The sequence below is a fragment of the Muscardinus avellanarius genome (assembly GCF_963383645.1).
Source record: "Muscardinus avellanarius genome assembly, chromosome: 3".
Classification (NCBI taxonomy): domain Eukaryota; kingdom Metazoa; phylum Chordata; class Mammalia; order Rodentia; family Gliridae; genus Muscardinus; species Muscardinus avellanarius.
Genome location: NC_137788.1, coordinates 20,307,729 through 20,333,574, shown reverse-complemented (window position 1 = coordinate 20,333,574; position 25,846 = coordinate 20,307,729). Strand labels below are relative to the sequence as shown.

General features: G+C 53.3%; 1 protein-coding gene across 1 annotated transcript in view; it reads right to left on the bottom strand.

Moving 5' to 3' along the window:
* Positions 1-25,846, bottom strand: part of MAN1C1 (mannosidase alpha class 1C member 1) — a gene marked incomplete at both ends in the record, with an annotated part of 132,809 nt that overhangs the window by 52,916 nt on the left and 54,047 nt on the right. The window contains one exon of the mRNA XM_080692084.1: positions 22,492-22,588. Coding sequence (XP_080548210.1) covers positions 22,492-22,588 — 97 coding nt within the window. The remainder of the gene's footprint in view (positions 1-22,491; positions 22,589-25,846) is intronic.

Below are 25,846 nucleotides of genomic sequence, written 5' to 3'. Positions count from 1 at the left end.
ACGCATTTCTAACCCCGACTGCTATGGAAATTCTCCCACTGCTTCTCAGAGGCCTTACTGAAAAAAAAATTTTTTTTTATTCATGAGTAAGAGCTGGAATAGTTTTACTAATAAACAAAGCTTTTCCTTAATTATCAAATCAAGGAGAAAATGTAATTTTAATAAATACTTTTTTTGGTATTTGGAATTAAATCTAGGGGCATTCTACCTCTGAGTTACACCCCCAGCCCTTTTTATTTTGAAATAGGGTCTCACTAAGTTGCTGAGGCTGGCCTCAAACCTGTGAGCCTCCTGCCTCGGCCTCCCAAGTATTTTTTTTTTTTTTTTTTTGCGGTACTGGGATGGAACCCAGGGGCATTCTACCTCCAAGCTACACTCCCAGCCCTATTTTTTAGTCTTTCTATTCTTTGAAGCAGGGTCTCACTGAGTTGCAAAGGACCTCACTAAGTAGCTGAGGTTGTCTGCGAACTGCGATCCTCCGGTCTCAGCCTCCGGAATGCTGGGATGACAAGCGTGCGCCACCACGCCCGGCCCAAGTATCTTTTTTTTTTATTTTTAAAGAGAAACACTTTCTATTACTTTGCTCTTTGGACCCCTGGCCTCTCTCAACCACCCAAGACCACTGACTTTAATTAAAAGCCATTTCCCCTGGGACCGGCCTCTCACTGCGATTTGTATTGGAGGGTCACAATTACAGACAAATGGATTCCAGTCCTTAGATTTTTGCCTAAACGACAAAAGAAGCGATTACGTTCCTTCCTTCGTCGCTTCCTCACACTGAAGAACTCTATTAAGAGAATAATCTGAACTGACTCTCTGCTGCTCTGCATTTTAAAGTGTGATGTATTTCAACGCCACCAACATTTTTTCCCCCTTTTAAAAATGAGTGGTATTTAAGGAAAAATGCCAGCTGGTGTCTATTTGAGGAGGGGCTGCAGGAAGTGTGAAGGCTGGTTTAACTCCCTCCGAAGCTGGCTGCTTGCACGGGAGCGGAGGAGCTGACGCCTTGGTCCGGGAGGGCACCTGCGAGCCTGGGAGCTAGGGCCCCGCCCACACTTGCGCCCGGCACCCAGTGCCACTTCTCCATCTCCCAGCCGCCCCGCGACAGAAGGGTCTGGACGGGCCGACGCTAGTGCCACAGAGTTCCAATGGGGCTGCCAGGCTCTGACGCTTCTCAATTTGCCTGCGGTCTGAGAAGAGGCCCGTGGAACTGCCTTGGCACGAGGCTGAGGGGAAGCCCGACTGGAGGTGCCCTCTGGGACTGTGCCAAAAAAGATGAAAATTCAGCTTCTTTCCCCATGTTGGCTCATGAGCTATCCGATATGTTACAGTGGGAGGCACCTGAGGGAGGCAGATTGCAGAAAAGGCCTCCCCAATCTTCCTCCCCTCCTGTGTCCATGGCTTTGGCCTTATGATTCAGCAGCTGTTCCCATAAAGAGATGGAGTCTAGCGCCTCACCCTTTGTGTCCAGCAGCTTTTAAACTCACTCTGACCAACAGTATACAGAGTGCACAGATCCGAGCCTAGCTCTGAAGAGGCTACACATGAACTGCGTGTGGTGGTGACACACACCTGCAATCCCAGTACTTGAGAGGCTGACACAGGAGGATTGCCGGCTCAAGGACAGCCGCGGCAATGTAGCAACACTCTCGGCAATCTAGTGAGACCCTGTTTCAAAACAAAAAAAAATTAAAAGGACCGAGGTGTAACTTGGGAGGTAGAATGCCCCTGGGTAAAATCTCCAGTACCACACACAAAAAAATCTCATGAGAAGAAATGCTGTTGTTTCAAGCTACTAAGTTTCAGGGTCATTTGTTATACAGCAATAGCTAGCCAATACACTGAGTTCAGTTACAAACAAGTGGGGACCCTGAGGCCTGGAGAGGAGCAAGGCCTTCTTACCTAAAACCACGCCTGCCAGTGCAAGCATCCACACATGGAATCGCTCCCCTAGGGCCCTTCCAACAATACCAAACGCCAATCTTTCTCAAGGTCCCGCTGCTTCTCATCTTTACGTCAGCCCTCAGCTTCTGAACAAAGGGCGGGAGCAGGTACATGCAGGTCACTGAGCAGCCATAAAGAGGTAAAGTGTGCCTCACTGTTTTCCAATGTGCTTCCTCTGAGATGCTGGGCTCACAGCTCCCAGAGAGCCACCAGGTTCCTGCCACTGCAATCATGTGCTCAGACCAGAAAATCAAACCCGCGCGGCCTTTCCCCAATTTGCGAAGAGTAATGGAAATCAATGAGATTTTTAATATGAATGGGAATCTATAAAAGGCACGTAGGACACCATTTGGCACCCAGTAAATGTTCGATAAATGTTAGCTATTATTATTAAGTCCTCTCACAAATTTTCTTAAGCCTTTGGTGCCTGTTATCATTTATCAGCCGGCAGGCAAAAATGAGTGAACAGGAATCGTCGCGGCTAACATTTGTTGAACCCGGTGCCAGCCAGGCCCTTTACATATGCTATCACCATTAATAATCGTGTGTGTGTGTGTGTGTGTGTGTGTGTGTGTGTGTGTGTGTGATGCTGAGGACTGAGCCCTGGGGCATTCTGCTTCTGTGCTACACCCCAGCCCAATTTTTATTTGGATATAGGGTTGCTGAGAATCTTACTAAGTTGCTGAGGCTGCCTTCGAACCTGCGATCCTCCTGTGCTAGCCTCCCTAGTACTGGGATAACAGGCACGCGCCCCAGGCCCGCCCAGCCGTTAATCTCTACAGGGCTTCTTTGCGGTGCCAGATGAGGAGATGGAGGCTCCCGAGGAGATGGAGGCTCCCGATGTCAATTTGCCCAAGGCTAGCAAGGCTGGGAAGCTCAGAGCAGAGCCCCACCCCAGCGGCTCACCCACACTTGGGGGTCGGGGGGGGGGCAGGTCATGATTAGCCAGGTCTGTTCTCTCTAGGACTGGAACACAAAGGGGAAATAAACAAATTCCAAGGGGTCAACAAAAGATTTAATACTTCCTTCTACTGGAAACACGAAAGACTGAGAACATCAAGGCCCGTAAGAATGTGGGAGAAGTGCGCTCCAATCCCTGCACCTTGACCCAGGCCCTGGGTCGAAAGGACTGTTACTGTGCCAAAGAAGGTGGGAGGCTGAGGAGAGGTCTGAGCCTGGGTGAGGACCTGGGCTTGGGAGCTGGACAGTCAGGGTGGACAGGAAGCACCCGGGGCACCTCTAGAAGGCTGGCTGCACCCAACGCCGTTACTTTCCACAGGACCCAGCCATCGCTGCTTCTTCAGACATGTATTTGAGCATTTACTAGATGCCAGCTCTGAGCCAAATAAACATTTTCTCTTTGTAGTTTTCCAGACCTTGGGTCTTTTGTCATAGCAACATGAAATGGACTAAGGCGACAACACGCCAGCAGGATGTAACCGTGCGTGGTTACGACACCGGCTCCTGAGCGCAGCTCTTGTGGGCTGGGACTCTTGGACTGGCAGCACCGGGGGACGAAGAGCCAGCCTCCAAGCGGGGCCACCTTCAAAGAAACACGAGTCACTTCTACGATCCTCGTGGGTCTGATTTTCCTACAAACACATACATTTCAAGCTTGAATAGAATGAGACCGTCCTCAGGAGGATCAAGGGCTGAACCGTGGGCCCCTCTGCTTCGTGCTCTGAGCCCACACCCTTGGATCCTCTCCAGAAATACTTATTGCGCCTACAACCTCCACCCTGGCCCCCTCCATGTTAGCGAGCTAGCGCTACTGGCCCTGGGACACAGAATCCACCTGAGGCACCCGGCGTAGCTACCACCCTTTCCTGGACGCCTCCCCTGGTCGCCACGCTCGGGCCCATGCTGGCTTGCAGCCCGGGGATGCCTCACAGAGTGGCCACGGCGCCTCCGCAACAGCCAGGTCAAGGCTCCGGAAGGGCCTGTCCCTGCAGCCCCAGACAGCCCGCGGAAGCTCCCCACCCCAACGGGGCAGTTTCCCACGTGGGGCTGCCAGGGCCTCCAGCCTCTTCCTTTCTGCTCCCAGTATCTGTTCCCCACACCTGCATTTTAACTGCTTGCAGCTGTCTTCCCTGTGAGACTTTAACCAGGGCAAGGGATGAGCCCAGGGCTGGTTTATCTGAAATCTCCAAAATCTCTAAACCCAACCCAGAGCCGGGACTCGGCGGGCGTTTGAGGCTCCTCAGGTGAACAAGAGAACTAAGAAGCCCCGTCCAGAGCCCCAGCTGGCTGGCTGCGATGCCCATGACGAAGGCGAGGAACCCAAGGGGGGGGGGCTGCTGTTCAAGGTTACCTCCAAGTCTGGGGCAGCGAGAAGAGGCCGGCCTGCCCGACCTCCCAGCCCGCGGGAGCTCTGCCCAGTCGGCAGACACCCGTTTGAAGCCCTCAAATGCACTTTCTCCTCCAGATCGAGATACTTTGGAGACAAAGCAATTCTCTGGTTAAGTAAAAAGAATGTGAACAGATTATCTATTGATTGCCGTCCTCCTGGGCTTCGGCGAGGAAGCCTCCACCTGGGCGCTGCACAGGGCACTGGCAGGCCAAGTGGCCGCCCGCTGGGGCCCGGGCAGCACCAGTGGCCTCATTTTAGTGCTTTAGAAATCTCTGCCTCGTGCTGATGGCTTTATGTTGGCATTTCCGCTCCCCGGGTTTTAAAGAATGAGAAATCTGTGGCTGATCACATATTCAGCAACCAAGTGCACTTATTCGAAGACCTAAATTGCAGAAATAACCCACATGATTAGCTGAATGACTGTGAGTCTGGATCATCAAGCTCAATCTATGGATAAATCGGGAAGACAGAGCTGGGCCAAGCGGCGGGCGAGCCCTCCCCATTCCTTCTCCTCTGCTGGGCCAAGATGTGTCCTGCAGGGCGGGACCCCCAGAGCTGCAGCTGCTTCAAGATGCTTCACCTTATCCTGCCGATGTACTGGGACTGCCCGCACCCTGTCCCCAGCTCCAAGGTGGACGCAGCTGGCTCTCTGGTTATCCCCAAAGGACAAAGGGCCAGGCCGAGTGACGGCCACGAAAGGAGGGCATCGTCTCAGCTCTGGGATACAAGCCTGTGTTAGTGCACAGGTGGGCCCTTGCAAAACAGGGGCTGTTACTTCAGGGCCCCAGCCTGGGATTTGCCTGGTCCAAGCTCCTGATGCAATCTGCCTCTCGCTCAGCACCTGCAACGCACTCCCCGCAGAGGGTCAGACTCTGGGCTGCCGTGCTCCCGCCCCGCTTCCCCCAGAGCCCTTAAGGACTCTCCCCAATCCAGGAGGAGCACAGACTCTCTCTGCACAAGGGCTCCCTCAGCCCCAGTAGACATGCCCGGGACTCCCCTAAAGTCTCCAGTGGCCACATCTTCACCCTGGACGGTGCTCTAGAAAGCAAGTACCTCCTAGGGACTGGGAAACGGGGCCTGGAGACAGAGCTCTGCCACCCTTCGGCTCAGCGCAAATGCCGCTTGTGTTTCCTTCTCGTTCTGTTCTGTGATGCGAGTGTGCCAGCCAGCCACAGAGTCAAGAGAAAAGAGGGGACTTGCAGGGAGCAGGCGCCCGTACAGCATGCCTTAGTAGGAGGCTAACCTGACCAGCCTTTTTTTTTTTTTTTCCTTTGAGGCACTGAGGATGGAACCCAGGGAGGCACTCTATCTACCTCTGAGCTACACCCCAGAACTATTTTATTCTTTATTTTGAAACAGGGTCCCACTATGTTGTGGAGGGCCTCACTAAGTAGCTGAGGCTTTCCACAAACCTGTGATCCTCCTGTCTCAGCCTCCCAAGTGCTGGGGTTACAAGTGCGGGCTGCCACGCCCAGGTCCACCGGCCTTTTGCATCAGAAGCCTCTAGGATCAAAGATCATGAGTCAGGAAATTCATCCGCCACCCCGCAGCCTCTCTGTGCTCAGCTGCTTCCTCTGTAAAATGCGATTATTTCTGTACTGAGTCTTTGTAGGATTCGACAGATTACGTATGTTATAATAATTAAATTTATTATAGTGTGTATATATATATATTCTAGCCACCATGCCTGGCTGGATAATATATCTAAAGCACTTTGTAGAGTGGCATGTGGTAAGTGCTTGAAAACATTAGCTAGTCTTGTTAAACCTTATCCTAAGAAAACACTGAGGTTAAGTGTTTAGGCTGGGCTCGGTGGTGCAAGTCTGTAATCCCAGTACTCAGGAAGCTGAGACAGGAGGAGTGCAGGCGAGGCCAGCCTCAGCAGCTTAACAAGACCCTCCGCAACTTAGTGAGACCCTGTCTCAAAATAAAATAGGGATAGGGGGTAGCTCAGAGGTTGAATGCCCCTGGGTTCAATCCCCAGCACCACACACACACACACACACACACACACACACACACACACACACACACGATAAGTAGATAAGATAAATGTATAAAGATGAATGAAGTGAAATAGGAAATTCATCTCACCACTGCTCAGTGTGGTAAAAAAAAAATCAGAAATAACCTAAATGTCCAGTAAATACCAAATGATGGAATATATAACAACTGTCTGCCCACATGATAGAATAACGCAGCCGTTTCACACGGCAGTACAGGTGTTTAGTGTCAGCTTGACAAGATGATCACAGAATACTGAAAATACTCTCAGGTCACAAGGCGGTGTTTATCCTATGATGCTTTTTATGTAAAAATACATATTTACATCTATTCCTTTCCTCGGGGGCATATCCCGAGAGAAACATGGTGGTGGGATTTCAGGAGCTTTTCTTTCTGGTTCTTACTTGTAACTTATAATTTCTCTACAGCGGGCATGTATTATGTTTTTTCCTTTTCTTCAAAAAGGAAAAAAGAGAGATGGGAGTCATTTCAGTACAGCAGGATTCCCACATTCCAGTCATTCCAACATGGATGGAGGGATTTGTTTAAACCCTCCCACAAAGGAGACCTGAGGTGGTGGTGAGTAAGAGGAGGGAAAGCCCCGCACGTCTAAGGCTTCACATGGGGAGAGGAGCTTAAAACCCAACGTGCCTCCTTCTCCATTGCTCCATCCTGTGGCAGCCAGCCTTGGAAACCAGCAACGTGCCGGAGAGAGCACGGTAAATCAGCACCAGGACGACAGCATGCTTCTATTTCACCTGGCAAAGGGGCCCTTCCCACTGAGATGAGAAAATTTGGGACACAAATCAGCTCTCTGGAAGGCGGAGAGACGTTTCAACAGGATCAGCTGGAGGTCGGGGAAAACTGCAAAGTCTAAATGTTCCTGGTGTCATAACTTTGTCAGCTGTGTTGAAGTTGACAAGATGCTTACCCAGCACCTCCAGACATATGCCAAATGAAAGTGGTTAGATGTGTGAGCCATAATAACTATGCTGGGGGTTGTCGAAAGCGCGTGCTGAGTGGGCCCGAGCCACCACAGCCTGCAGGTGTCGCTCTGCCTCCCTGCTCTCCCTGAGCTGGGTGGGGGCTGTGCCACCCCACGGCCGGGTCTTGGGACACGATGGCTTTGTTTAGCAGCCCCTACTCGGCCTGTCCTGCAGGTGCAGGAGGCTGGCAGAGGCAGCGCCTGGCTTCAGGAAGCAGCTTCTGCTGCACGGCTGCCTGCCCTTTAAAGAGAGACGCAAGTGCGGCTGGCCTCACGCAGGCGGGCAGGAAGGTCAGGGACCATGGGGAGGGAGTTGTTTGCTGCACAGCTGTGGAGAGATGAAGGGCGCCGGCATGAGCTCCAGGGCCCCAGAAGAGCCCTGGCCCCGGAGGCGCAGAGACAGGAAGAAGGGGTGAGGGGCCTGGCCAGTGTAGAGGCGGCAGGTCTGGGCAGGGAGGAAGGGTCCTGCTCTGTCCATGGAGATGGGCTGTTTGACACTTTTCCTCTTTTGAGATGGAGTCTCCCAGTGTTGCCCAGGCTGGCCCTGAACTCCTGAGCTCAAGCGATCCATCCTCCTGCCTCAGCATCCCGAGTAGCTGGGACCTCTGGTGTGTGCCACTGTACCTGGCTAGAGGCTTTTCTTATCAAAACCATCCAAAGCCTTCTGTGACTATGCAGGGAGGCAGGAGACACACACACACACACACACACACACACACACACACACACACACACACCCTTCTCAGCCATGTTTCAGAAGTAGTATGGAGCCACATGGCCTAAGTGTTAATGGCCAGTGGGAAGTTACCTCCTTCTCACACTTGTTCAGCCTGCCATTTGCAAATGAAAGCTCCTAGACATGCTGGAGCCACCACCACAAGCTGCCCTGGGCACTGAGGACTCTGGTCTGCTTTGTTCACTGTGGTCCCTCACTGGCTCCTGCATCAGAACTGTCCACGGAGACTCAACTCTCAAGGAGCGTTGCTGGACCAGCTCGGGATCCAGACCCGAGGATCCTCGAGCAGGACCCCTGCCAACCGTGCCTGGAGCCCACATTTGCCAAGGACCTGCAGGGACCCCTGCTGCTTCTCCTGCTTGGGAGGCACAGCGCGTCCACACCGCTCATCTCAGAGACAGCGCGACAGTCCAGGGGACTGCGGGGAGGATGCCAACCGGCCTGGCAGGGTGGCATCTAGGACTCCTGCTCCTGCGGGCAGCCTGGGCAATGTCAGTAATGATGACGGCAGCCCCTGCTATGGTGCTGCGCCTAATTAACTGAGTTTTCATAACCACTTCATGAGATACTCTAATTCCTATTTTTCCAGGAAAAGAAACTGAGGCACAAAAAGGTTACCTCACTGGCTCGAGGCCACACAGACAGAAAATGGTGACTGAGGCGCCCTGGGACCAAAGCCTGTGCTCAGCAGTCAGCTCAACTGCCCCAAACCACCAGGACACCCACCCCAGGATTCTGGTCTCCACAGTCAGTGGGTGGAGTTACAGATTCTGGGGTGTTCTGGGGGAAAGGGCCTCCCAGGAGTTGTCCATCTTTGCTCCCCATGTTCCAGCCCCCAGCCTGAGAACCCCAGAGAACGCTTCTCCCTTCAGCTATGGGACCTGCTTTTGAAGTTACATTCGGATTTGGGGGAGCTTTGTGTTCTGGGAATTCAAGGCCCTTCAAATGAAGCTCCATTGCCGGGAAACTGGGGCCTCCAAGTTTGCTTTGGGCACTAACAGGAGAGCCAGCTTTTCCTGGTTCATTTCCCTGCCAGAACTCTTCTCAAGCAGCCTGACTGCAGCATCCTCTTAGACCAGTGACCTTGTCTGGGCTGTCTACGATTTCATCATCCTCGGTTTGGAAAAGATACCTACTTTGGCTTTACTTCTGATGCCTAGCGCGGGGACAGAGTGTGCTGCCAGCAACCATGCAGCCTCCCGTGGGTCGGCAGGGGACTCAGACTCCTGGCCCTCGCCGACTCCAGACCCCTGGCCCTGCCAGGCCCAGTCCCCGAAGCAGGGGAGACGGGCCCCACTTCGAGGCAGACGGGCCTGGGCTCGGCCTGCCGCGCTGCCCTACCTGCCGTGTGGCAGTCATTTCTCTGCATCTCAGTTCCTTTGTGATAATGCCAGTGTCCCAAAGCGTGACTGTGATGGATAAATGAAACTCAGGAGGTGCTGCCTGCCTAGCGTGGGCACCGGCTGCGGGGCCCTTCCCAGCTGCGTGGGAGTTGCTGGTGGGTTTCTTTGTAGGTGGTGTGTCACGTGGGAGAAGGCAGGTCCCTCCCATGGAGTCTGTCAGGCCCTCCCCGGGGAGGAGGGGGAGGAGGAGGAGGAGGAGGACAGGTCCGGAGCAGGGCTGCCTGCCGGAGGACTTTCCCGAACCTTGGCAATGTCGCCTTTGCGGGCCTGTTCCTCAATAAAGACAACTAAAAATTATCTTTTACAGTCGTGTTGGTGTCAAGATGAATCTAATCCTGGCTGGATGCATTATTACATTTGCTTCTCTTTCTTCTGATTTTAAAAGAAATGAAAATCGAAGCATTCTCGCGGGCTCTATAATGGAGAAGGCAGCGCACCGCAGAGCTCTCTGGGGCGGTGCGCGGAAAGTGCAGGAGGCCCAAAGGCTTCTCCCTCCAAACCCACACCCGTCCCACCTGCAGCACCCAAACTGGCACGGCCTCCCAAGCGTGGCCGGTGCTATCTCCTACCTGAGAGGGGACGTCGCTGATGTCTATTAAAATCCACCACCTAAGGCCGGGCGTGTGGCGCGCGCTTGGAATCCCCGCACTTGGGAGGCAGAGACAGGAGGATCGCGCAGGTTCGAAGCCAGCCGCGCACGCTGGCTAGGAGACCCTGTTTCCAAATAAAAATGTAAAAATAGGTCTGGGAGTATAGCCCGGAGGTAGAAGGGCTCCCAGGAAACCCAGTACCACAAAATAAATAATAAAAATAAATAAAATAAAATAGGTCTGGGAGTGTAGCCCGGAAGTAGAAGGGCTTCCAGGAACCCCAGTACCACACACACACACACACACACACACACACACACACAAGGATTGCAGGTCTGAGACCAGCGACCTAGTTGAGAGACCCTGTTTTAAAAAATAAAAGGGGTTGGGGTGTAGCTCAGAGGTAGAACACCCCTGTGTTCAATCCCTGATTATCCTCCCCCATACACACAAAATCCACCACCCACAGGATTCTAGCATTCGAGACCGTGGGCTCCATTCCCATGGCGCCATCTTGGGTGGGGAGCAGTGTGGAGACGGTCAAGCAGCTTCCAGGGCTCCCTGAGTCTCTCTCCACGCGGCCCTGGGCACGCATTCTGCCCTCGCCTCCCTCATCCCCCCCATGGTCCTATGACTCCACACTCAGCTCTGGGCCAGGCCCACGGCAGGATCGCAGCACAAAGCTGCGGAACTAAATGAAAACTCAAGAAATAACTCAGACTCCCCCCATCCCCACGCTGTCAGTCACTCGTTGTGAAACAATATCCAGACGCATTTCTGGGCAGCTGCTATTTCGGGAGCAGCGGGCTGCGGGGAGCGAGACGCCGGCCCGTCCTCATGTCTGCGCGGCCATCGGGGACGAGGCGGCAGCAATTATCCCCACGTGGTCTGTTAACCAGAATTCAGAGTTATTGGGGGAGAAAATGCAATTATGCCTTATCCAGTCATTAAAATGAAAAAACAAGGGCAGTGGATTTCAAACCGCCTTTCAGACTTGACAAAAAGAAAACCAAACTTGAGTATTAGCGCTATTTGTGCTGACAACACACTTCCGGGTCTCTTTGTCCTCTCTCGGGCTCTCTTTTCAGAAATTTTCAACAATTCCTATTGACCCCTGGTGTGGTTCTCAAGCAGACTGGTTATCCTTGGGGGCGCAGCCTGTCTGTAGAGCCTAGAAACTGACCTGCCGGCCTCAGAGGCCCCAGCCCCCAGCCAAAGGGGGAAGAGCACCCGGGGCGCCCACCTCCCAGAGAAGCAGCCACGCTCAGCCCTGCTCTCTGTGGGGCCGCCGTGGCCCGCCAGCACCTCTGTCTCCACCGCTGACCCCACAGCGCCCTTGGCTGCACCAGGCTTTCATTAGCCAGGGCAAAGCCACAGGAATGGCCCAGCCACCCACAGAACTAGAAGTAACCTGAGAGACCATGCTCCAGATGTCCCCATGGTATGTTGGGAAAATCAGAGCCCAAAGAGGGAACTTGCCTTGGGCTCAGAGCAGGCTGGTGGTTGCAAAGCCAAGAGCCAGGTCTCCTGGCTCTGGGGCTGAGGACAGACAGGGAGCTGCATTTGCAGGACCCCATTTGCCTGCGTGCGCGCGCACACGCGCGCGCGCGCGCACACACACACACATGTCAAGAAGCCCTTGTGAGATTAAATCTCAGGTACTGCCTTAGCTGAAACAGTTCCCATATCCAGTCTCCTCGAGCCTGGGGGGGTCTCGGGGAGTCTTCCTGCTCCCTGCTGCTTGCCTGATGCCTGGAACCTGTCTGGCCCGCAGAGGCACCAGTTATTGAAGACCGGTTCCCCTGTGATCCCCACAGCAATCCGGATGCTCCTAAAGGCCTACACCTTGAAGGCTTGGTCCCCAGTACAGCAGACTCAGAGGGGGCTCTGGAGAAGTGACTGGGTCACGAGGGCTCCCAGCTTCCCAGTGGATTAGTCCACTGGCTGGCTCAAAGTTGAGTGGTCTACTGGGAGGAGGTGGAAGTATGTGGGTGGGGCGAGCAGAAGAAGGAGGCCCCCTGGGGCTGCCTGGAAGGTGGTGCTCTGCCTCACGAAGGCCCAAAGGGACAGGGCCAAGCCGCCATGGACTGGAAGCTTCGGAACCATGAGCCAAATTAGGTTTTTCCCTCTCAGCTGCTTTCCTGGGGTCTTTTGTCAGTGATGAAAAGCTGACCCACAGAGGGCGTCTCTGTCCCTCCTTTACAGGGCTGAAAACGGAGGCTAGGAAGGAAAGGCGCGTCCTGCCCCGCGAGTCAGCAGTGGAGCCAGTTTGTCTCCTGACTCCCAGGCCAGGGCTTTTCTCAATAATATAGACCGTGCCTTTCCTGGCACAGCCCCCACTGGATGCCGTGTTGGCCTGCCGTGTCCCAGCCGGGGTGGGTGGGAAGCAGAGGCCGCCCCACAACACGGGAAGGTGATGGAGGGGGGCCGAAGGAGGGCTTTGCTGCTGGATCCTTCTGCTGTGAGAAGCACTGCAGGCAGCTGGTGTGGGAGCCCCAGGTCACCCCCGAGTTAAGGCAGGAAGAGCACGCACCCCTCCAGACCAGGGCTGAGCCGGCTCCTAGGAGCTGAGGCTTTGAAAGGAGGCGGGTGTGATAAGAGGGAGGAAGATGCAACAGGAGGCTAAAGGTAAGCGTGCTGACAATGACAAGTGTTGGCAAGCATAATGGAGGAACTGGAACTCTGACACAGAGGGGACCACTGATGGGTCAACTGCTTAGCCTCTAAGTAAAGCGTGACATACTAGGACAGTATGACCTCAACTCAAATCCTGGGTATGTCTTCATGTAAATGACTGCTCTTTCCACCAAAAAACACGTACAAATGTGTTCATCACTCTCAGGCACTCCAGGTGGGGATATGAACAGGCACGGCCCTAGGGAAAACAGTCTGGCAGATCCTCAGAAGTTTACACGTAGGTTAGCATATGACCCAGCAATTCCACTCCTATGCAACCAAGGGAAATGAAACCCCACATCCACACAAAAACCTATCCACGAATATTCACAGCAACACCACTCATACCAGCAAAACCAGAAACGATTCAAAGGTCTTTCAACTGCTCTATGCATAAATAAAATGTGGTACATCCACTCAGTGGAATATTATTTGACGATAAGGAGGAATGAAGTCCAGATACATGGCATCATGCAGATGAACCATGAAACATGATGGTAAAAGAAGCCAGTCACAAGAGGCCGGGTAGGGTACAACACCATCGGTACAGTGCTCAGAACTGGCAAATCCATGTAGAGACAAAGCTGGATTAGCAGCTGCTGAGGGCTGGGGAGGCTCGAGGAAGAGTGGAGAGCAGCTGCTAACATGTACCGGGCTTCTTTGGGGGATGACAAATTGTCCTAAAATTGATTATGCTGATAGCTGCAAACCTCTGGGAATATACTAAAAATCACTAAATTATAAACAAGCAAAAATGTTTAAGCAGCTTTATTCATAATTACCAGATACTGGAAACAAACTATCTAGAAACAGTCAGACAGGTAGATAAACCTAAAAAAAAAAAATCAACTACGGTTCACAATATAATAATAAGTATATAAAGAAAAAAAGTATGACACAATTTTTTTTTTTTTTTTTTTTTTTTTTTTTGTGTGTGTGGTACTAGGGAATTGAAGTCAGGGGCATTCAATCCCTGAGCTATACCCCCAGCCCTGTTTTTTATTCTTTATTTTGAAACAGGCTCTCGATCTTCCTGTCTTAGCCTCCCAAGTACTAGAATTATAAGTGTGTGCCACCACGCCCAGCTTGACACAAAATTTTAAAGTAGATGAAATGAATCTATGGCGATAGAAGTCAGAATAGGAGCAACCCTTGGGGACCTGCCGACCAGGGTTCAAGAGAAACACAAGTGCTCGTGTGACCAGCATGGTGACTCCACAGGTGTATCCAAATGAAAAACTTTTTTTTTTTTTTGCACTACTGGGGATTGAACTCAAGGGCATTCTATATCCAAACTACTATTTTTTAATCTTTATTTTGAAACAGGGTCTCACTAATTTTGGAGGGCCTAAATAGCTGAGGCTGGCTGCAAACCTGAGATCCTCCTATCTCAGCCTCCCAAGTACTGGGATTACAAGTGTGCGCCACTACACCTGGCTCATATGAAAAACTTAAGGGCTTTTAAATTTTGTGCATTTTACTGTATGTATGTTGCAAATTATACCTCAAAAGATTTTTTTATGGATCGAACCCAGGAACGGTCTACCTTCAAACTACACCCCCAGCCCCTATTCATTTTTTATTTTGAAACAAGGTCTCTCCAGGTTGCTGAGAGTCTTAATATATTATTGAGGCTGGCCTCAAACCTATGATCCTCCTAGCTCAGCCCCCAAGTACTGGAATTACAGGCATGCACCACCATGCCTGGCTCAAATTTTAAAAAGTAATTTAAAAAGAAAAGAAAAGAAAAGTTACTGTTTGAGTTCAAAGACCTGGATTTAAATCCCAGCCGTCAGGCCCTAGGTAAGTCCCCGCCCCTCGTGGCACCTGCCTCCCATCCTCAGCCACTGGACCAGATGGCTGTAAGGAATCCCACTGGCGATGCCCACCTGAGATTCTGTGAATCCATTAACCTATTAGTCACAGAGTTTGCTGGGAAATTTGGCAAGTGTTTTGCCGTCAGCGCTGTGAGAAGAGAGGGGCTGATAGCTGTCGGCTCAGCCGTGTTTCCAAGGAAAGAAAGGTCTTTGGGAAGTGGGTGGAACACGCTGCCACCAGCGGGGAATGTCAATTTCAATATGAATCATCTTCTGCATTGCCAGCAACTCGCTCTGGGAATAGATACCCTGACTCACTCCTCTCCCAACAGGAACAAGACTTGTTGCTAAAATTTCAGATTCTAGGAGAACCAGCATTAGCCAGAGTACCCTCCCAGAAATGAAAGCGGGCTGTGTGGCCTGCAGGACAGCCAGGCATGGCACAAGCGAGTCCGGTTGTCGCCGAGCCCTTTGTACTGATGCAGAGACCAAGCCCAGAGGAAGACGCCGGCTCCTGGGGCTCCTGGCGCCGGTGCTGGGACGCGAACCCGAGCCCCAGGCTCCACGTCCGGGTTGTTCTTTTAACAACAACCTGCTACTATATTTTCTAGGGAAATACATTCAGCTCTGAGCTGGTGGGAAGCCTTTTAAAGAAAAAAGAAAATGGCCAAGATGCATCTTAATTAGAAACTGCTTGGAAAAAGCTCTCTGAAGGAGGAGAGTCGTGCCGCCAACGGTCAGTCGGTGGCTGGGTGTGGGAGGCCCAGTGGCCCCATTAGAGGAGCGCCTGGCTTTGATAATCACCCGCAGTGACCCGGAGATGTGCTGGGCTTTAGAAGGAGGAGTTGTGGCCATGTCACTCAAGGGCCCCGGGAGACCGCACAGGAGCACGGCATCTGTCTAGCAACGGCAGGGCCTGCCTGTCCGTCAACGTGGGGGTTAATGTCTTCATCCAATTGCCCTCCTGTGCCAAAGGCCCCTCAGCTAGTAACCAGTGCCGCTGCCAGCCCTGTCCTCGGCCTTTACAGCCTCCAGTCTCCCGAAGAAGCACCCAGGGCTCCCAAAACATGTGACTGCCAGGAAGTGTGCCAGCTGCCCCACAGCCTGACCGTCCATCTAAGAAATTACACCCCCCACTCCCCTGAGGCTGATGACAGCTCTTTCTTGAAGCAAACTCCAAGCCTGGCTCAGGAACATGCCAGAATCAGCAAGCGTCATGGCCTCATGCTGTGTTTCCAGGAACCAGGGACATTTATTTTCCTTAGAAGAAAGACTCCAAAAACTCAAAACTCATAAAAAACAGATATAGCATTTTCTCCAGATAAGTCGAAATGCTCTGTTACCCAACCAAAGAGAAGACAAGAAAGGCAAAGGGCCGGGGGGGGGGGGAGCAACGTGCAAGGAAGAAAAGGCTTCTCGGCTTGCCAAGGACGGAGCCACCTTCCCATTTCATGGCAGGGTCCACTGAGCCTTGGAGAAGCGTGTGACTTGCTTGGTGTCACTCAGCTGGCAAATGTGGGGATGGGATTTGAACCCGGACAAATCTCTGAAGTAAAAAGGCCATTCCAGAAAAAAGCGCAGAGTCGGCCTGTGAAGATCCACTAAAAGCCGGCAAAGCAGGTGGTTTCCACAGACTTTCTGGGAGGCAAAGTCCCACCCGTGGGGAGCCACGCTGGCGAGTAACCGTCACCCCCACACAAGGCCCAGGAAGCCTGGTGCAGCCTGCGCGTGAACAGTTTGCAGATGGCGCTGCTAAGTCATGCACCCAACAGCAATTGTAACAGTGACATCTGGGGCCTGGATTTATTCCCTCTTCGACATCATATTTGTTCCATTTTCCAGGCAAAGATGATTTTTCCCCCTCAGTGCCAAGGCCAAACACTGCCAGCCTGTGATCTGAAAATCATGCTGTGTTCATTTTGCCTCTTAACTCACCCAAGGCCATAAATCATCCCTCGGAGTGGGGATTTGGTTGGCAGCTCTGTCGGGGATCCGCAAGCAGAGGCAGAATCCAATGTGGGCGCTCGCGGCCACCCGGGGGCCGGCTCAGAGCAGAGGACATTGCTTTCGGCCACGCGAGCACCTCCGTCCTCCGCAGACACAATGGCTGGGAGTCAGATCTGCTGACCAGGCAGGACTGCTACTTTTCCTGGGTCTATCTGCTGATGCTAAGTGCACTTTGTGGCAGGAGGTCAAGGCTGAGACGGACAGAGAGCACAGGAAGGGCCAAGCCTGCGACGAAGGGTGTAAGGGAGAGTGGGCAGGCGAGGCAGCGCCAGGCTACTCATCCATCCTGCAATATATACTGAGAACCTACTATGCGCAAGGCATTGCTTCTTTCCTTGGACTACAGTTATCCTCATTTTTACTATTTTTAAAATAGAATAAACTGGATGCGGTGGCACATGCCGATAACTCTAGTACTTGTGGAAGGCTGAGACAGGAGGATTGCGGGTTCGAGGCCAGCCTCTGCAACTTGAAGAGGTCCTGTTTCAAAATGAAAAATAAAATAGGGCTGGAGATGTAACTCCAAGGTAGAATGCCCCTGGGTCCAGCCCCTAGAACCAAAATAAAACAAAATATAAAATAATGACAGCAGCCTATGTTTAATAAATGTATTTGGCCAGGAAATCTATGGGGCGTTTAACGCACTTTGACTTTATTTAACACGCACAACTGCAGGGTGAGGTAGGTATTGTCCCATAGCACAGCACAGGATTTTATGGCTTAGGTTTGAGAGTCGGACAGATTTTTGGGCTCTTGCTGTTTCTTGACCTGTGGAAGGGACCAGATGACTTACACCCTACGAGGGCCATGATGTGGCTGCCAGAGGACGCAGCCCCGGTGCGCGGCGCCAGGGCGCGGGGAGTGGTGGGTGCTCGGACTCGAGCTGTCCGCCCTTGCAGCGGGCAGCTTGCTGAGGCGCTGAGGACGTGCGTGGCTATCCTCAGCGAGCCGGCCATAACGACTGGCCCAAGGATCCACAGCCTGGCAAATCTCAGCCGCAGGTGCAAAGCGCGCCGGGCTGGGACGGGGCCAGAGTTCAAGTTCCAGTCCTACAGGGAAGGTGCCGGGTCACCTCTGGCAAGTCCCCTGCCCTCTGGAGCTGAGTGTCCTTGCTAGCATGAGGGGTCAGACTCAGCATGGAAAGGCCCCTCTGATGGCAACATCCCACAGTTCTGAGCCCTGTGACAATCCCCTGCAGCCCCGGGGGCGGCGCTCTGGGGGCTGCACCCACTTGGAAAGACGAGTGTTCACTAAGCACCATCAAGTTTGGCCGCTGATGCGCGGTACAGGGCCGCGTGCTACTTGTCCAGAAGCCCTTTGGTTGGTAAGAGGCTGATTGATTCCCAGGTCTTGAACCTCCAGCTCCCCTGCCTCTCCTGTTAAAATTCCAGTAGGCTGCCCGCCCAAGGCTCCTGCTGTGGGCATTCTGTGGGCAAGGGGGTGGGCGGGCAGGACCAGGTGGTGCAGCCTGTAGCCCTCACGTGAGCTCCTGGGTCCAGGGCACTTGTGCACACCCCACTTAAACAAGGGGCAGCGCACATGATCCAAGGGCCTCTCCGCTGCCTCAAGCAGCTGAAACGTACAGCGCGCCTCCTATGTGCCAAGCGTGAATGCAGCACTCCATGTGTGGGCTCATTTGTCAACTTTATACCCACTTTGTCTGGGCATTGTCCCACCCATACACAAGGCCATGCATTCCTCAACTGCAGGCTCACCTCTGTCACAACAGCACCAAGAGCACTCGACCAGGAGCCTGCACTGCGCCTGGTCCTCTGCACCTCTCCCCGCTGAGTGCACAGGCCCCTGCCCCTGCCACAGCCCGAGGCCACTCCAAAATCCTTGCTCTTTCGGCTTTCCAGGGGACACGACACCAACCAGCATCCAGCTGACTCAGAGTGGGGCGAGGCAGCTGCCTGCCTCCACCTGAGTTACATGTGAGGAACAGGCTGAATGGTGGCCGCTGAAGCGCCAGGCCTGCCACTTAGACACCATGGCTGAGGACGCGGCACTGGCTGGAGAGACGCCCCGCCAGGAGGTCTTGTGCTCAGAGTGAGAACAGACTCAAGCCGGGCGTGGTGGCGCACGCTTATAATCCCAGCATTTGGGAGGCTAAGACATGAGGATCACGGTTCGCGGACAGCCTCAGCTACTTAGTGAGGCCCTTTGCAACTCAGTGAGACCCTGTTTCAATAAGTAAAAATTATTAAAAAAAAAAAATAGGGCTAGAAGTGTAGCTTGGAGGCACACTGCCCCTGGGTTCCATCCCCAGTACTTAAAAAAAAAAAAAAAAGAAAGAAAAAAAAGGGAGCAGACTGGAGGAAGACTGAGAGCAGCCAGGAGGCTGCAGGCTGCTGAGAGGCTGCACGGGGAGACCGGGCGCAGGCATCTGGCTGCCCTCGCCCGAGTCCCTGCAGATGTGGGCAAAGCCAGGCACCAGGGTAGACTTACTGGCCACTGCCGTGTGCACACAGCCTGCAGGACCCACAGGCCTGGGCCTCGGCTCAGAGTCTCTGCTGAGCAGGGTAGGTGGGCGCTGCCTTCCGTCTGACCATCTCGGAGCGTCCTGCGTCTGCAGGGCTAGGGCTCGGCCCACAGGGAGGCCATTGCCAGGGCCCAGGAATAACGAGTCCCCTCTGCCCCAGGGTGCAGAAGAGATGGTGGTGTGGCACACTGCTTAACTGGCCAGCTCTCCTCCCTCTATCTTGGGGACAGCGTTGCTTCAAAGCCTCTCCCAGGCCCACGCCCTTCAGCCCCTCCTAGGCTTCTCACTGCCACCTGTTACCAGGGCCTGTGTGTCTGACGTTACCTTAGCTCCGCTTTGGCTATGGGGTTTGATGTTCCCCTTAGCTCCACTTTACAGAAAAACCCAGCCTCAGAGAGAAACAACTTGTCCAAGGTCACACAGCCAGGAGTAGTAAAGCCTGAATTTGACCCCAGGTCTGTCTGGCACCAGAAACCCAGAACCTCCAGCCAGTGCCTCTGACTCATGTCTCTGTCTCCCCATTTTGGAGATCCCAGGACAGACCCTAGAGAGGCCCCAGAGCGGGGGTGCAGCGTGTCTTGACTGTTGACGGCGGGGGGGGGGGGTCCGCTGTCAGCCTCAGGCATGAGCAACTCTGCCACTGGCACTGCGTCCCCAGGTGCCCTCCTTTCCCATGGGCCACCCCACATCCCTGCCGACCACTCCTGAAAGGCCGCCCAGGGGACCTCAGAACCCACCGTGGGCTCAGTGGGACAACTGCCAACCTCATTACAGCAGAATTTATAACTCATTCATATATAGTTAGCCCTTTTTTTCTTCTTTTGTGGTGCTGGGGATTGAACCCAGGGGTATTCTACCTCTGAGCTACATCTTTGGACCTATTTTATTTTTTATTTTTATTATTATTTTTTTTGGTACTGGGGATGGAACCCAGGGGCATCGTACCTCCAAGTTACACCCCAACCCTATATTTTAGTCTTTTTATTTTTGAAACAGTCTCACTGAGTTGCAAAGGGCCTCGCTAAGTAGCTGAGGCTGTCCATGAACTGTGATCCCCCGGTCTCTGCCTCCCGAATGCTGGGATTACAAGCATGGGTCACCATGCCCGGCTTTATTTATCTTTATTTATCTTGCTAAGTTGCTGAGGTTGGCTTCAAACCTGCGATCTTCCTGTCTCAGTCTCCAAAGTACTGGGATTACAGGTGTAAGCCACCAAACATGGCTTTTTTGTTTTGTTTTGTTTTGAAACCGTCTTGCTAGGTTGCCGAGAGGCTCACTACTTGCTGAGGCTGTCCTCAAGCTTGCGATCCCCCTGTCTCAGCCTCCCAGGTCCTGGGATGACAGGTGTGGCCTGGCTCTATGTGTAGCCCATGCATGCTCCCATGCAGCCCCTCTATGAAGTATGAACTAGGTGGGTGGGGTCCAAAGAGGCCGGTGACTTGGACTTGGCTACACAGCTCAGGGAAATGAGGATCTGCCCCAGGTCTCCTGAATCAGGGTCCAGGTCCTTTTTACCATTCTAAGCACCCTGAGCTCTACCACACTTGGTGACTGGAAAGGGGCCATAGGACTGAGATTTAAATCCCAGGTTTTGAGGAATTTTATAAAATGGGACCAGGCTAAACCCATCCCTGCTGGAAGTGTTTCCCATGATGGCTTGAGCAGAAGCTGAGCCCATGCTGAGCAGGCTCGGATATTAACAGCTTCTCCGACCCACTGACCACGATCTTTGAGTATTTGCTGTTTAGAGAGGAGAGGGGACGCTTTTTTGATGACCCTTCTGTTTCTGCTGGTAGCAAAATCTCCAACTTTGATGAGCTCCACAACAGCCACCTTTCCCAGGCTGATGTGGGGTGCTGGGGAGGCTGCCCTAAGTGGAGGGGCAGTCGGCCTCCACTGGGGACCCAAGCACTTCGTGGCTGAGGCTAAAGACACAGCTCTCCTCCTCCTCCTGGCCTGGGAGCTCCTCTCCAGGCATCTGTCCTCAGACAGAACTTAACGCACAAAGTGATAGCTCCTGCATAGTTTACTTATCTTTTTTGTGGTGCTAGGGATTGACCCAGGGGCCTTCTACCTCCAAGGCACACCACCAACCCTATTTTATTTTGTATTTTGAAACAGGGTCTTGCTAAGTTGCGGAGAGGCTCACTAAGTTGCTGAGGCTGGCCTCAAACCTGTGATCTTCCTGTCTCAGTCTCCCAAATATTCCCAGGCTAATTCCTACATTATTTTTAATAACCAAAAATTGGAAACAGTCTTTGCCCAACACTAGGGGAGGTGAATAAGGGCACCATTGTCCACATGACCACTGAAGTCACTAAAAATGTCCTTCATGAAAAATTAAATGACCTAAGGAACTACTTATGATGTAACACGAAGTCAAAAATAAAAGGAAAGGTCATCAAAGTTCTACATAAGGAGTAAAAATACTCAGAAGGAAAAGAGCCAAGATGTCATTAGAGGCTATATCCATGGGCAGAGAAAGTTATTTTTTATGCTTGCTTTATGCTTTTCTGATACTTCTGCAATCTCCCCATTCCTAGTATAATAATAATAATAATAATAATAATAATAATAATAATAATAAAAAAAAAACTAAACATATAAAGCTACTCAAATCCACACAGAGCCCGAGGCGAGTGACTCACCTGGACAGGCCGGGAGGTTCTGATGCCAACTGGTGGGGAGAAGGTGGGCCAGGCCACCTTTCCCACAGCACTGGCACCGTGGCAGGGCCACACTCGTGGGGCCGTCCCTTACCCACGTGCCCTGGAGCCTCCCCTGGGAACTGCCACCTTGGTCCTGGATGCTTCTGAATACCAAGAACCTGTCTCCTTGGGGCAGGAATTCAGGCTTGAGCATGGGGCTGTCTCCTGAAGAAGGAGGTGGCCAGGTCATTATCAAGCATCTTTCTGTAGTAACAGCTGGGGACCGGTGGCCACCGCTGAGGACAGGCGCCACATGTGAAGTGTGGGCCCAGGCCCACAGTAAGCCTCTGTGATATGCAGAGGGGACTCGCAGGGCCACAGGCCAAACCCGAGCTGTTAGATACCTACATCTGTGCAAGCGATACAACCTCTGCTCTCTAGGCAGCCTGATGCCCCCTGCCCCCATGAGTGTGTCTCTTTGAAGCCCCTGCTGCACTCCCGGGGCTGCAGGCTCAAACTCAGTCCCTGTCCTGCCGACCGCCAAACCCTGGAACCGAATGCCTGCCCCTCGCCATCCCTACCCACATTTCCAAGTTTCTTCGCTCTAAAGGATCAATAACACTGCACACCAAGAAAGCTGTAAGGCTGGTTTCCTACATTGTCTCAGAAACCTGAGCGTCCCCAGACCATTATCAAGCATCTTTCTGTGCTTGACAACATCCTCAGAAGCCGCCAGGTCTGGAAAAGCAGGGACTTGGGTCAGAGGTGAAAATAAAGCCAGGAATGAGATTCCGCTGGGCCAGGGGGGCACGCAGACCTCCCCACGTGGCAGGGTCCAAGTGCACTCACCAAACATGCTGCCCTCGTAGCCGTCCTTCGTGAGCGGCCGGAGCTCGTTCTGCCCCATGGCATAGCGCTTGTAGTTTTGCCAGGCAAACTGCATCATCTGTGAGAGAGAGCAGAGAGACCTCCGTGAGATGATACTCACGGCTCCCTGACCCGCACCCACCGCCATAGGACTTTAAACCACTTTTTTTAAATTTCTTTTTGGACCTGGGGAATTGAACTCAGGGACATCCTGCCTCTGAACTATACCCCCAGCCCTTTTTTTTTTATTTTGAAATTGGGTCTAAGTTGTGGAGTGTCTCAAGTTGCAGAGGCTGGCCTTGAACCTGTGATCCTCCCATCTCAACCTCCCCAGTACTGGGATTACAGGCGTGCACCATCACCTCTGGCTAATGAGGCCTGCTTTTGAAATAAAAGGACGAAATGGAAAACGCCCGCTCCCAAAAGCAAGCGACTGACACTTGCTGGGTTTCCCTATGCTGGCCTCCAAAGCACCCCTCCAGGTCTCTGAGCTGCACCCCAGCTCCCCTTGTACCTCCTGTTTCTCAAACGCTAGCTTACACCAGAATCACTGGGGGCTGTGGAAACAGACTGGCAGTCTCTGTCCCCAGCTGAGCCGCAGAGCCAGCGGGTGGAGCCCGGGAACCTGCCTTTCTGACAAGTTTCCACCTGAGGCTGCCGCACCAAGGGCCACGTTCGCCAACCATGGTGTATGATACGGGGTGAGTGTCCCATCTCCCCAGGCTCAGGACTAGGGGTGTTCCGGACTTCAGATTTGTTTGGATATAGGATACTTACATAGATAAAATAGGTATCATGGGGAGAGACCCAAGTATAAGCACAAAACTCCCTTATACATTAAATACACCTTAAACGCATAGCATGCCTGCATCTTTACGGCCCTCCAGCACAGGGGCCAGGTATGGAATTTTCCATTCGTGGCATCAAGTTGTCCCAAATGTTTTGGATTTTAGAGCATTTGGGGGTTCAGGTTAGGGACGCTCAGTCTACCTATGTTTCTATTTCACACCCCACTTCCAGATGCTGTCCTGCGTCCATTTGTTTTCTCCCTCTATCTCCTTGCCCTGTTCCCTGCCCTCTTCCGAGGTCCTCTCCACCCGCGTCCCCTGCGCCTGGCCACTCCTGGTGCCCAGGCGCAGAAGCGATGTCTTCCCGGCATGTCTGGCCAACATCCTCGGTTGTACTCGCTGCTGTGGCCCAAATGCACAGACTGGAGGGCAGACCTGACAGGAGCGTGGCCCAGGCTCCCCGTGATATGGCGGCAGACTCTAGTCCCCCTCCCCATTTCACAGATGATGAAACCGAGGTGCCAAGATGGAAAGGCGTCAGGCAGCACAGCTGGCCGGGCCAGAATCCAGCTGTTCCGTCCTCCAGGGCAGCAGTCCCACCTTGAGCTTGGCTGACACGGGGCCTCCCAGGTGTCGCACATGCAAATGTCATGGTAACGCATGCCAAGTGCCTGGCACGGGCCTGGAGTCCTGGTTCTGTTCCTCTGTTATTTTCTACTTATCTCTGAATTGGCAACAGTGGAAGATAATTGTCGGGTAGGAGCCCTTGAGGGAGACCAGCCTCCTCCCTCTGGCCCCCTTCCTCCGTCTCTCTTAGGTGGGATGTGTGGGGGAGGGCACTGGCTAGGGTGAGGGCAGCGGTGGGCTGTCGAAACAGAAATGACAGTAGAAAAGAAGTCTGGGGGAGCTACCACACCCTAACCCGACACTCCCCACTCAGCGAGAAGTGGGTGTTCAGGAGTAACTGCAGGAATCGCAGGTGTCTACAGGGTCTCAAAGGCGCCGCCACTGTAGGAAGAGGAGACGTCTGGGACACGGAGCGGAATGAGGCCAGAATGTGCAGCCTCCACAGCACCTGCGACTAGACTCGGAAGGTGGCTGGAGCTGCCTTGACACACACACGCCCTCAAGTGTGGCAGGTCACCTGGGGCAGGTGCCGGATGAGCGGGGCTGGAAAGCCCAGCCAGGTGGCCCTCCACCCTCCTCCAAACGCCCTCACAAGCACCTCCCTGGCACCCTGGCCTGCATTTGGGCAGTGGTTTGGGCTGCGGCCATGATGGGAACGCTATGGCTGCGATCTCCTCCTCCCTGCCAGCCGCTGGCCTTGCCCAGGGAGCCTCCTCCCCAGCCCTGCCTGGCCCGCAGTCCACCCAGCTGGCTGCTCACCAGTGCCGGTGAGGACAAACAGGAAGCCGGCCCTGGGGCCTAACCCGAGGCCGGGAAACTCACCGTGGGCCACCAGCAACACAGGTGAGACTCAGCAGGTGAAAAGTCACAGAGGTGGGGCACCAGAGGGCTAAAGGGCAGCTCCATGGGCGCCCGGTGTCCTGAGGGGCAGGTAGGACTGCGGGGCAGGAGAGAGGATGAGCCTCGCAGAGGCTGACACTTTACTTTACAGTGGACTGTTCCTGACCTTGGAGGTCACCGGTCCACTTCCTGCCCCAAGGAGGGTCAACAGTAGAGACTTAGGGCACTTTGAACACCCCCAGGGATGGGGGGCTCGCCACCTTCCCAGGCAGCCCACGCAGCTGCAGTTTCTCAAAGCTTCAGCCAAATATGGTTTCCCCTAGGGGCTGGCGGGAAGACGGCTTACCCTGCTTCCAGGTCGCAGACCTTCAGCCATGGGGAGCCAGTGCTCAAGTTGTGACTGGCTGCCTGCTGGCCAGCTCAACAGCCAGCCCCTTCAACAGTTCCCCATACAGCAAAGCTCGGAACGGCCACGCTCCTCCCCAGGGCCCAGCGCAGGGCTCTGTCTCCCCCTCCTCTCACTTAGCTATCCTTTGGTAAAGCAGAAGCCAGAGTGTGGTCTTGCCCTGTCCCCATGGGCACCAGATCCTACAGGTGTGGACTCGCCATCTGCCCCTCATAACTCATCTTGTTGGACTCCGCCCACCACCCAGTGCTGCCAGGATCTTTCTGGAACCATATCCAGCTTTCTCTGGTCCTGCTCACTGACTGTCACCCATCCGCAAGTGAGGAGTCCTCCATGTGAGCAGCACAGCCCCCGTCTCTCCATTTTAGTACATGAAGAGATTGTGTGAGAGACAGGGCTGAGATGTAAAACACTCTGCCCTAGTACAGTTCGTACTGAAAAAAACTGCTTCTTATGAAAAGGAAAAGGAGAGGTTAGACTCGCATGATTGTTCTTAGAGAACTCATTCTGCTTCTGTGGATCATCATTTTTTTGTTGTTCTAAATGCTGGCGAATCGCTAACTTAAAAGCCTTTTGTCCCATCAGAATGGCTGTGCTCGGAAAGATGGACACTGGACAGTGCTGGCCAGGATGGGGGGAGATTAAAGCCTTCCTAATGGGAGGGTGGGAACGGAAG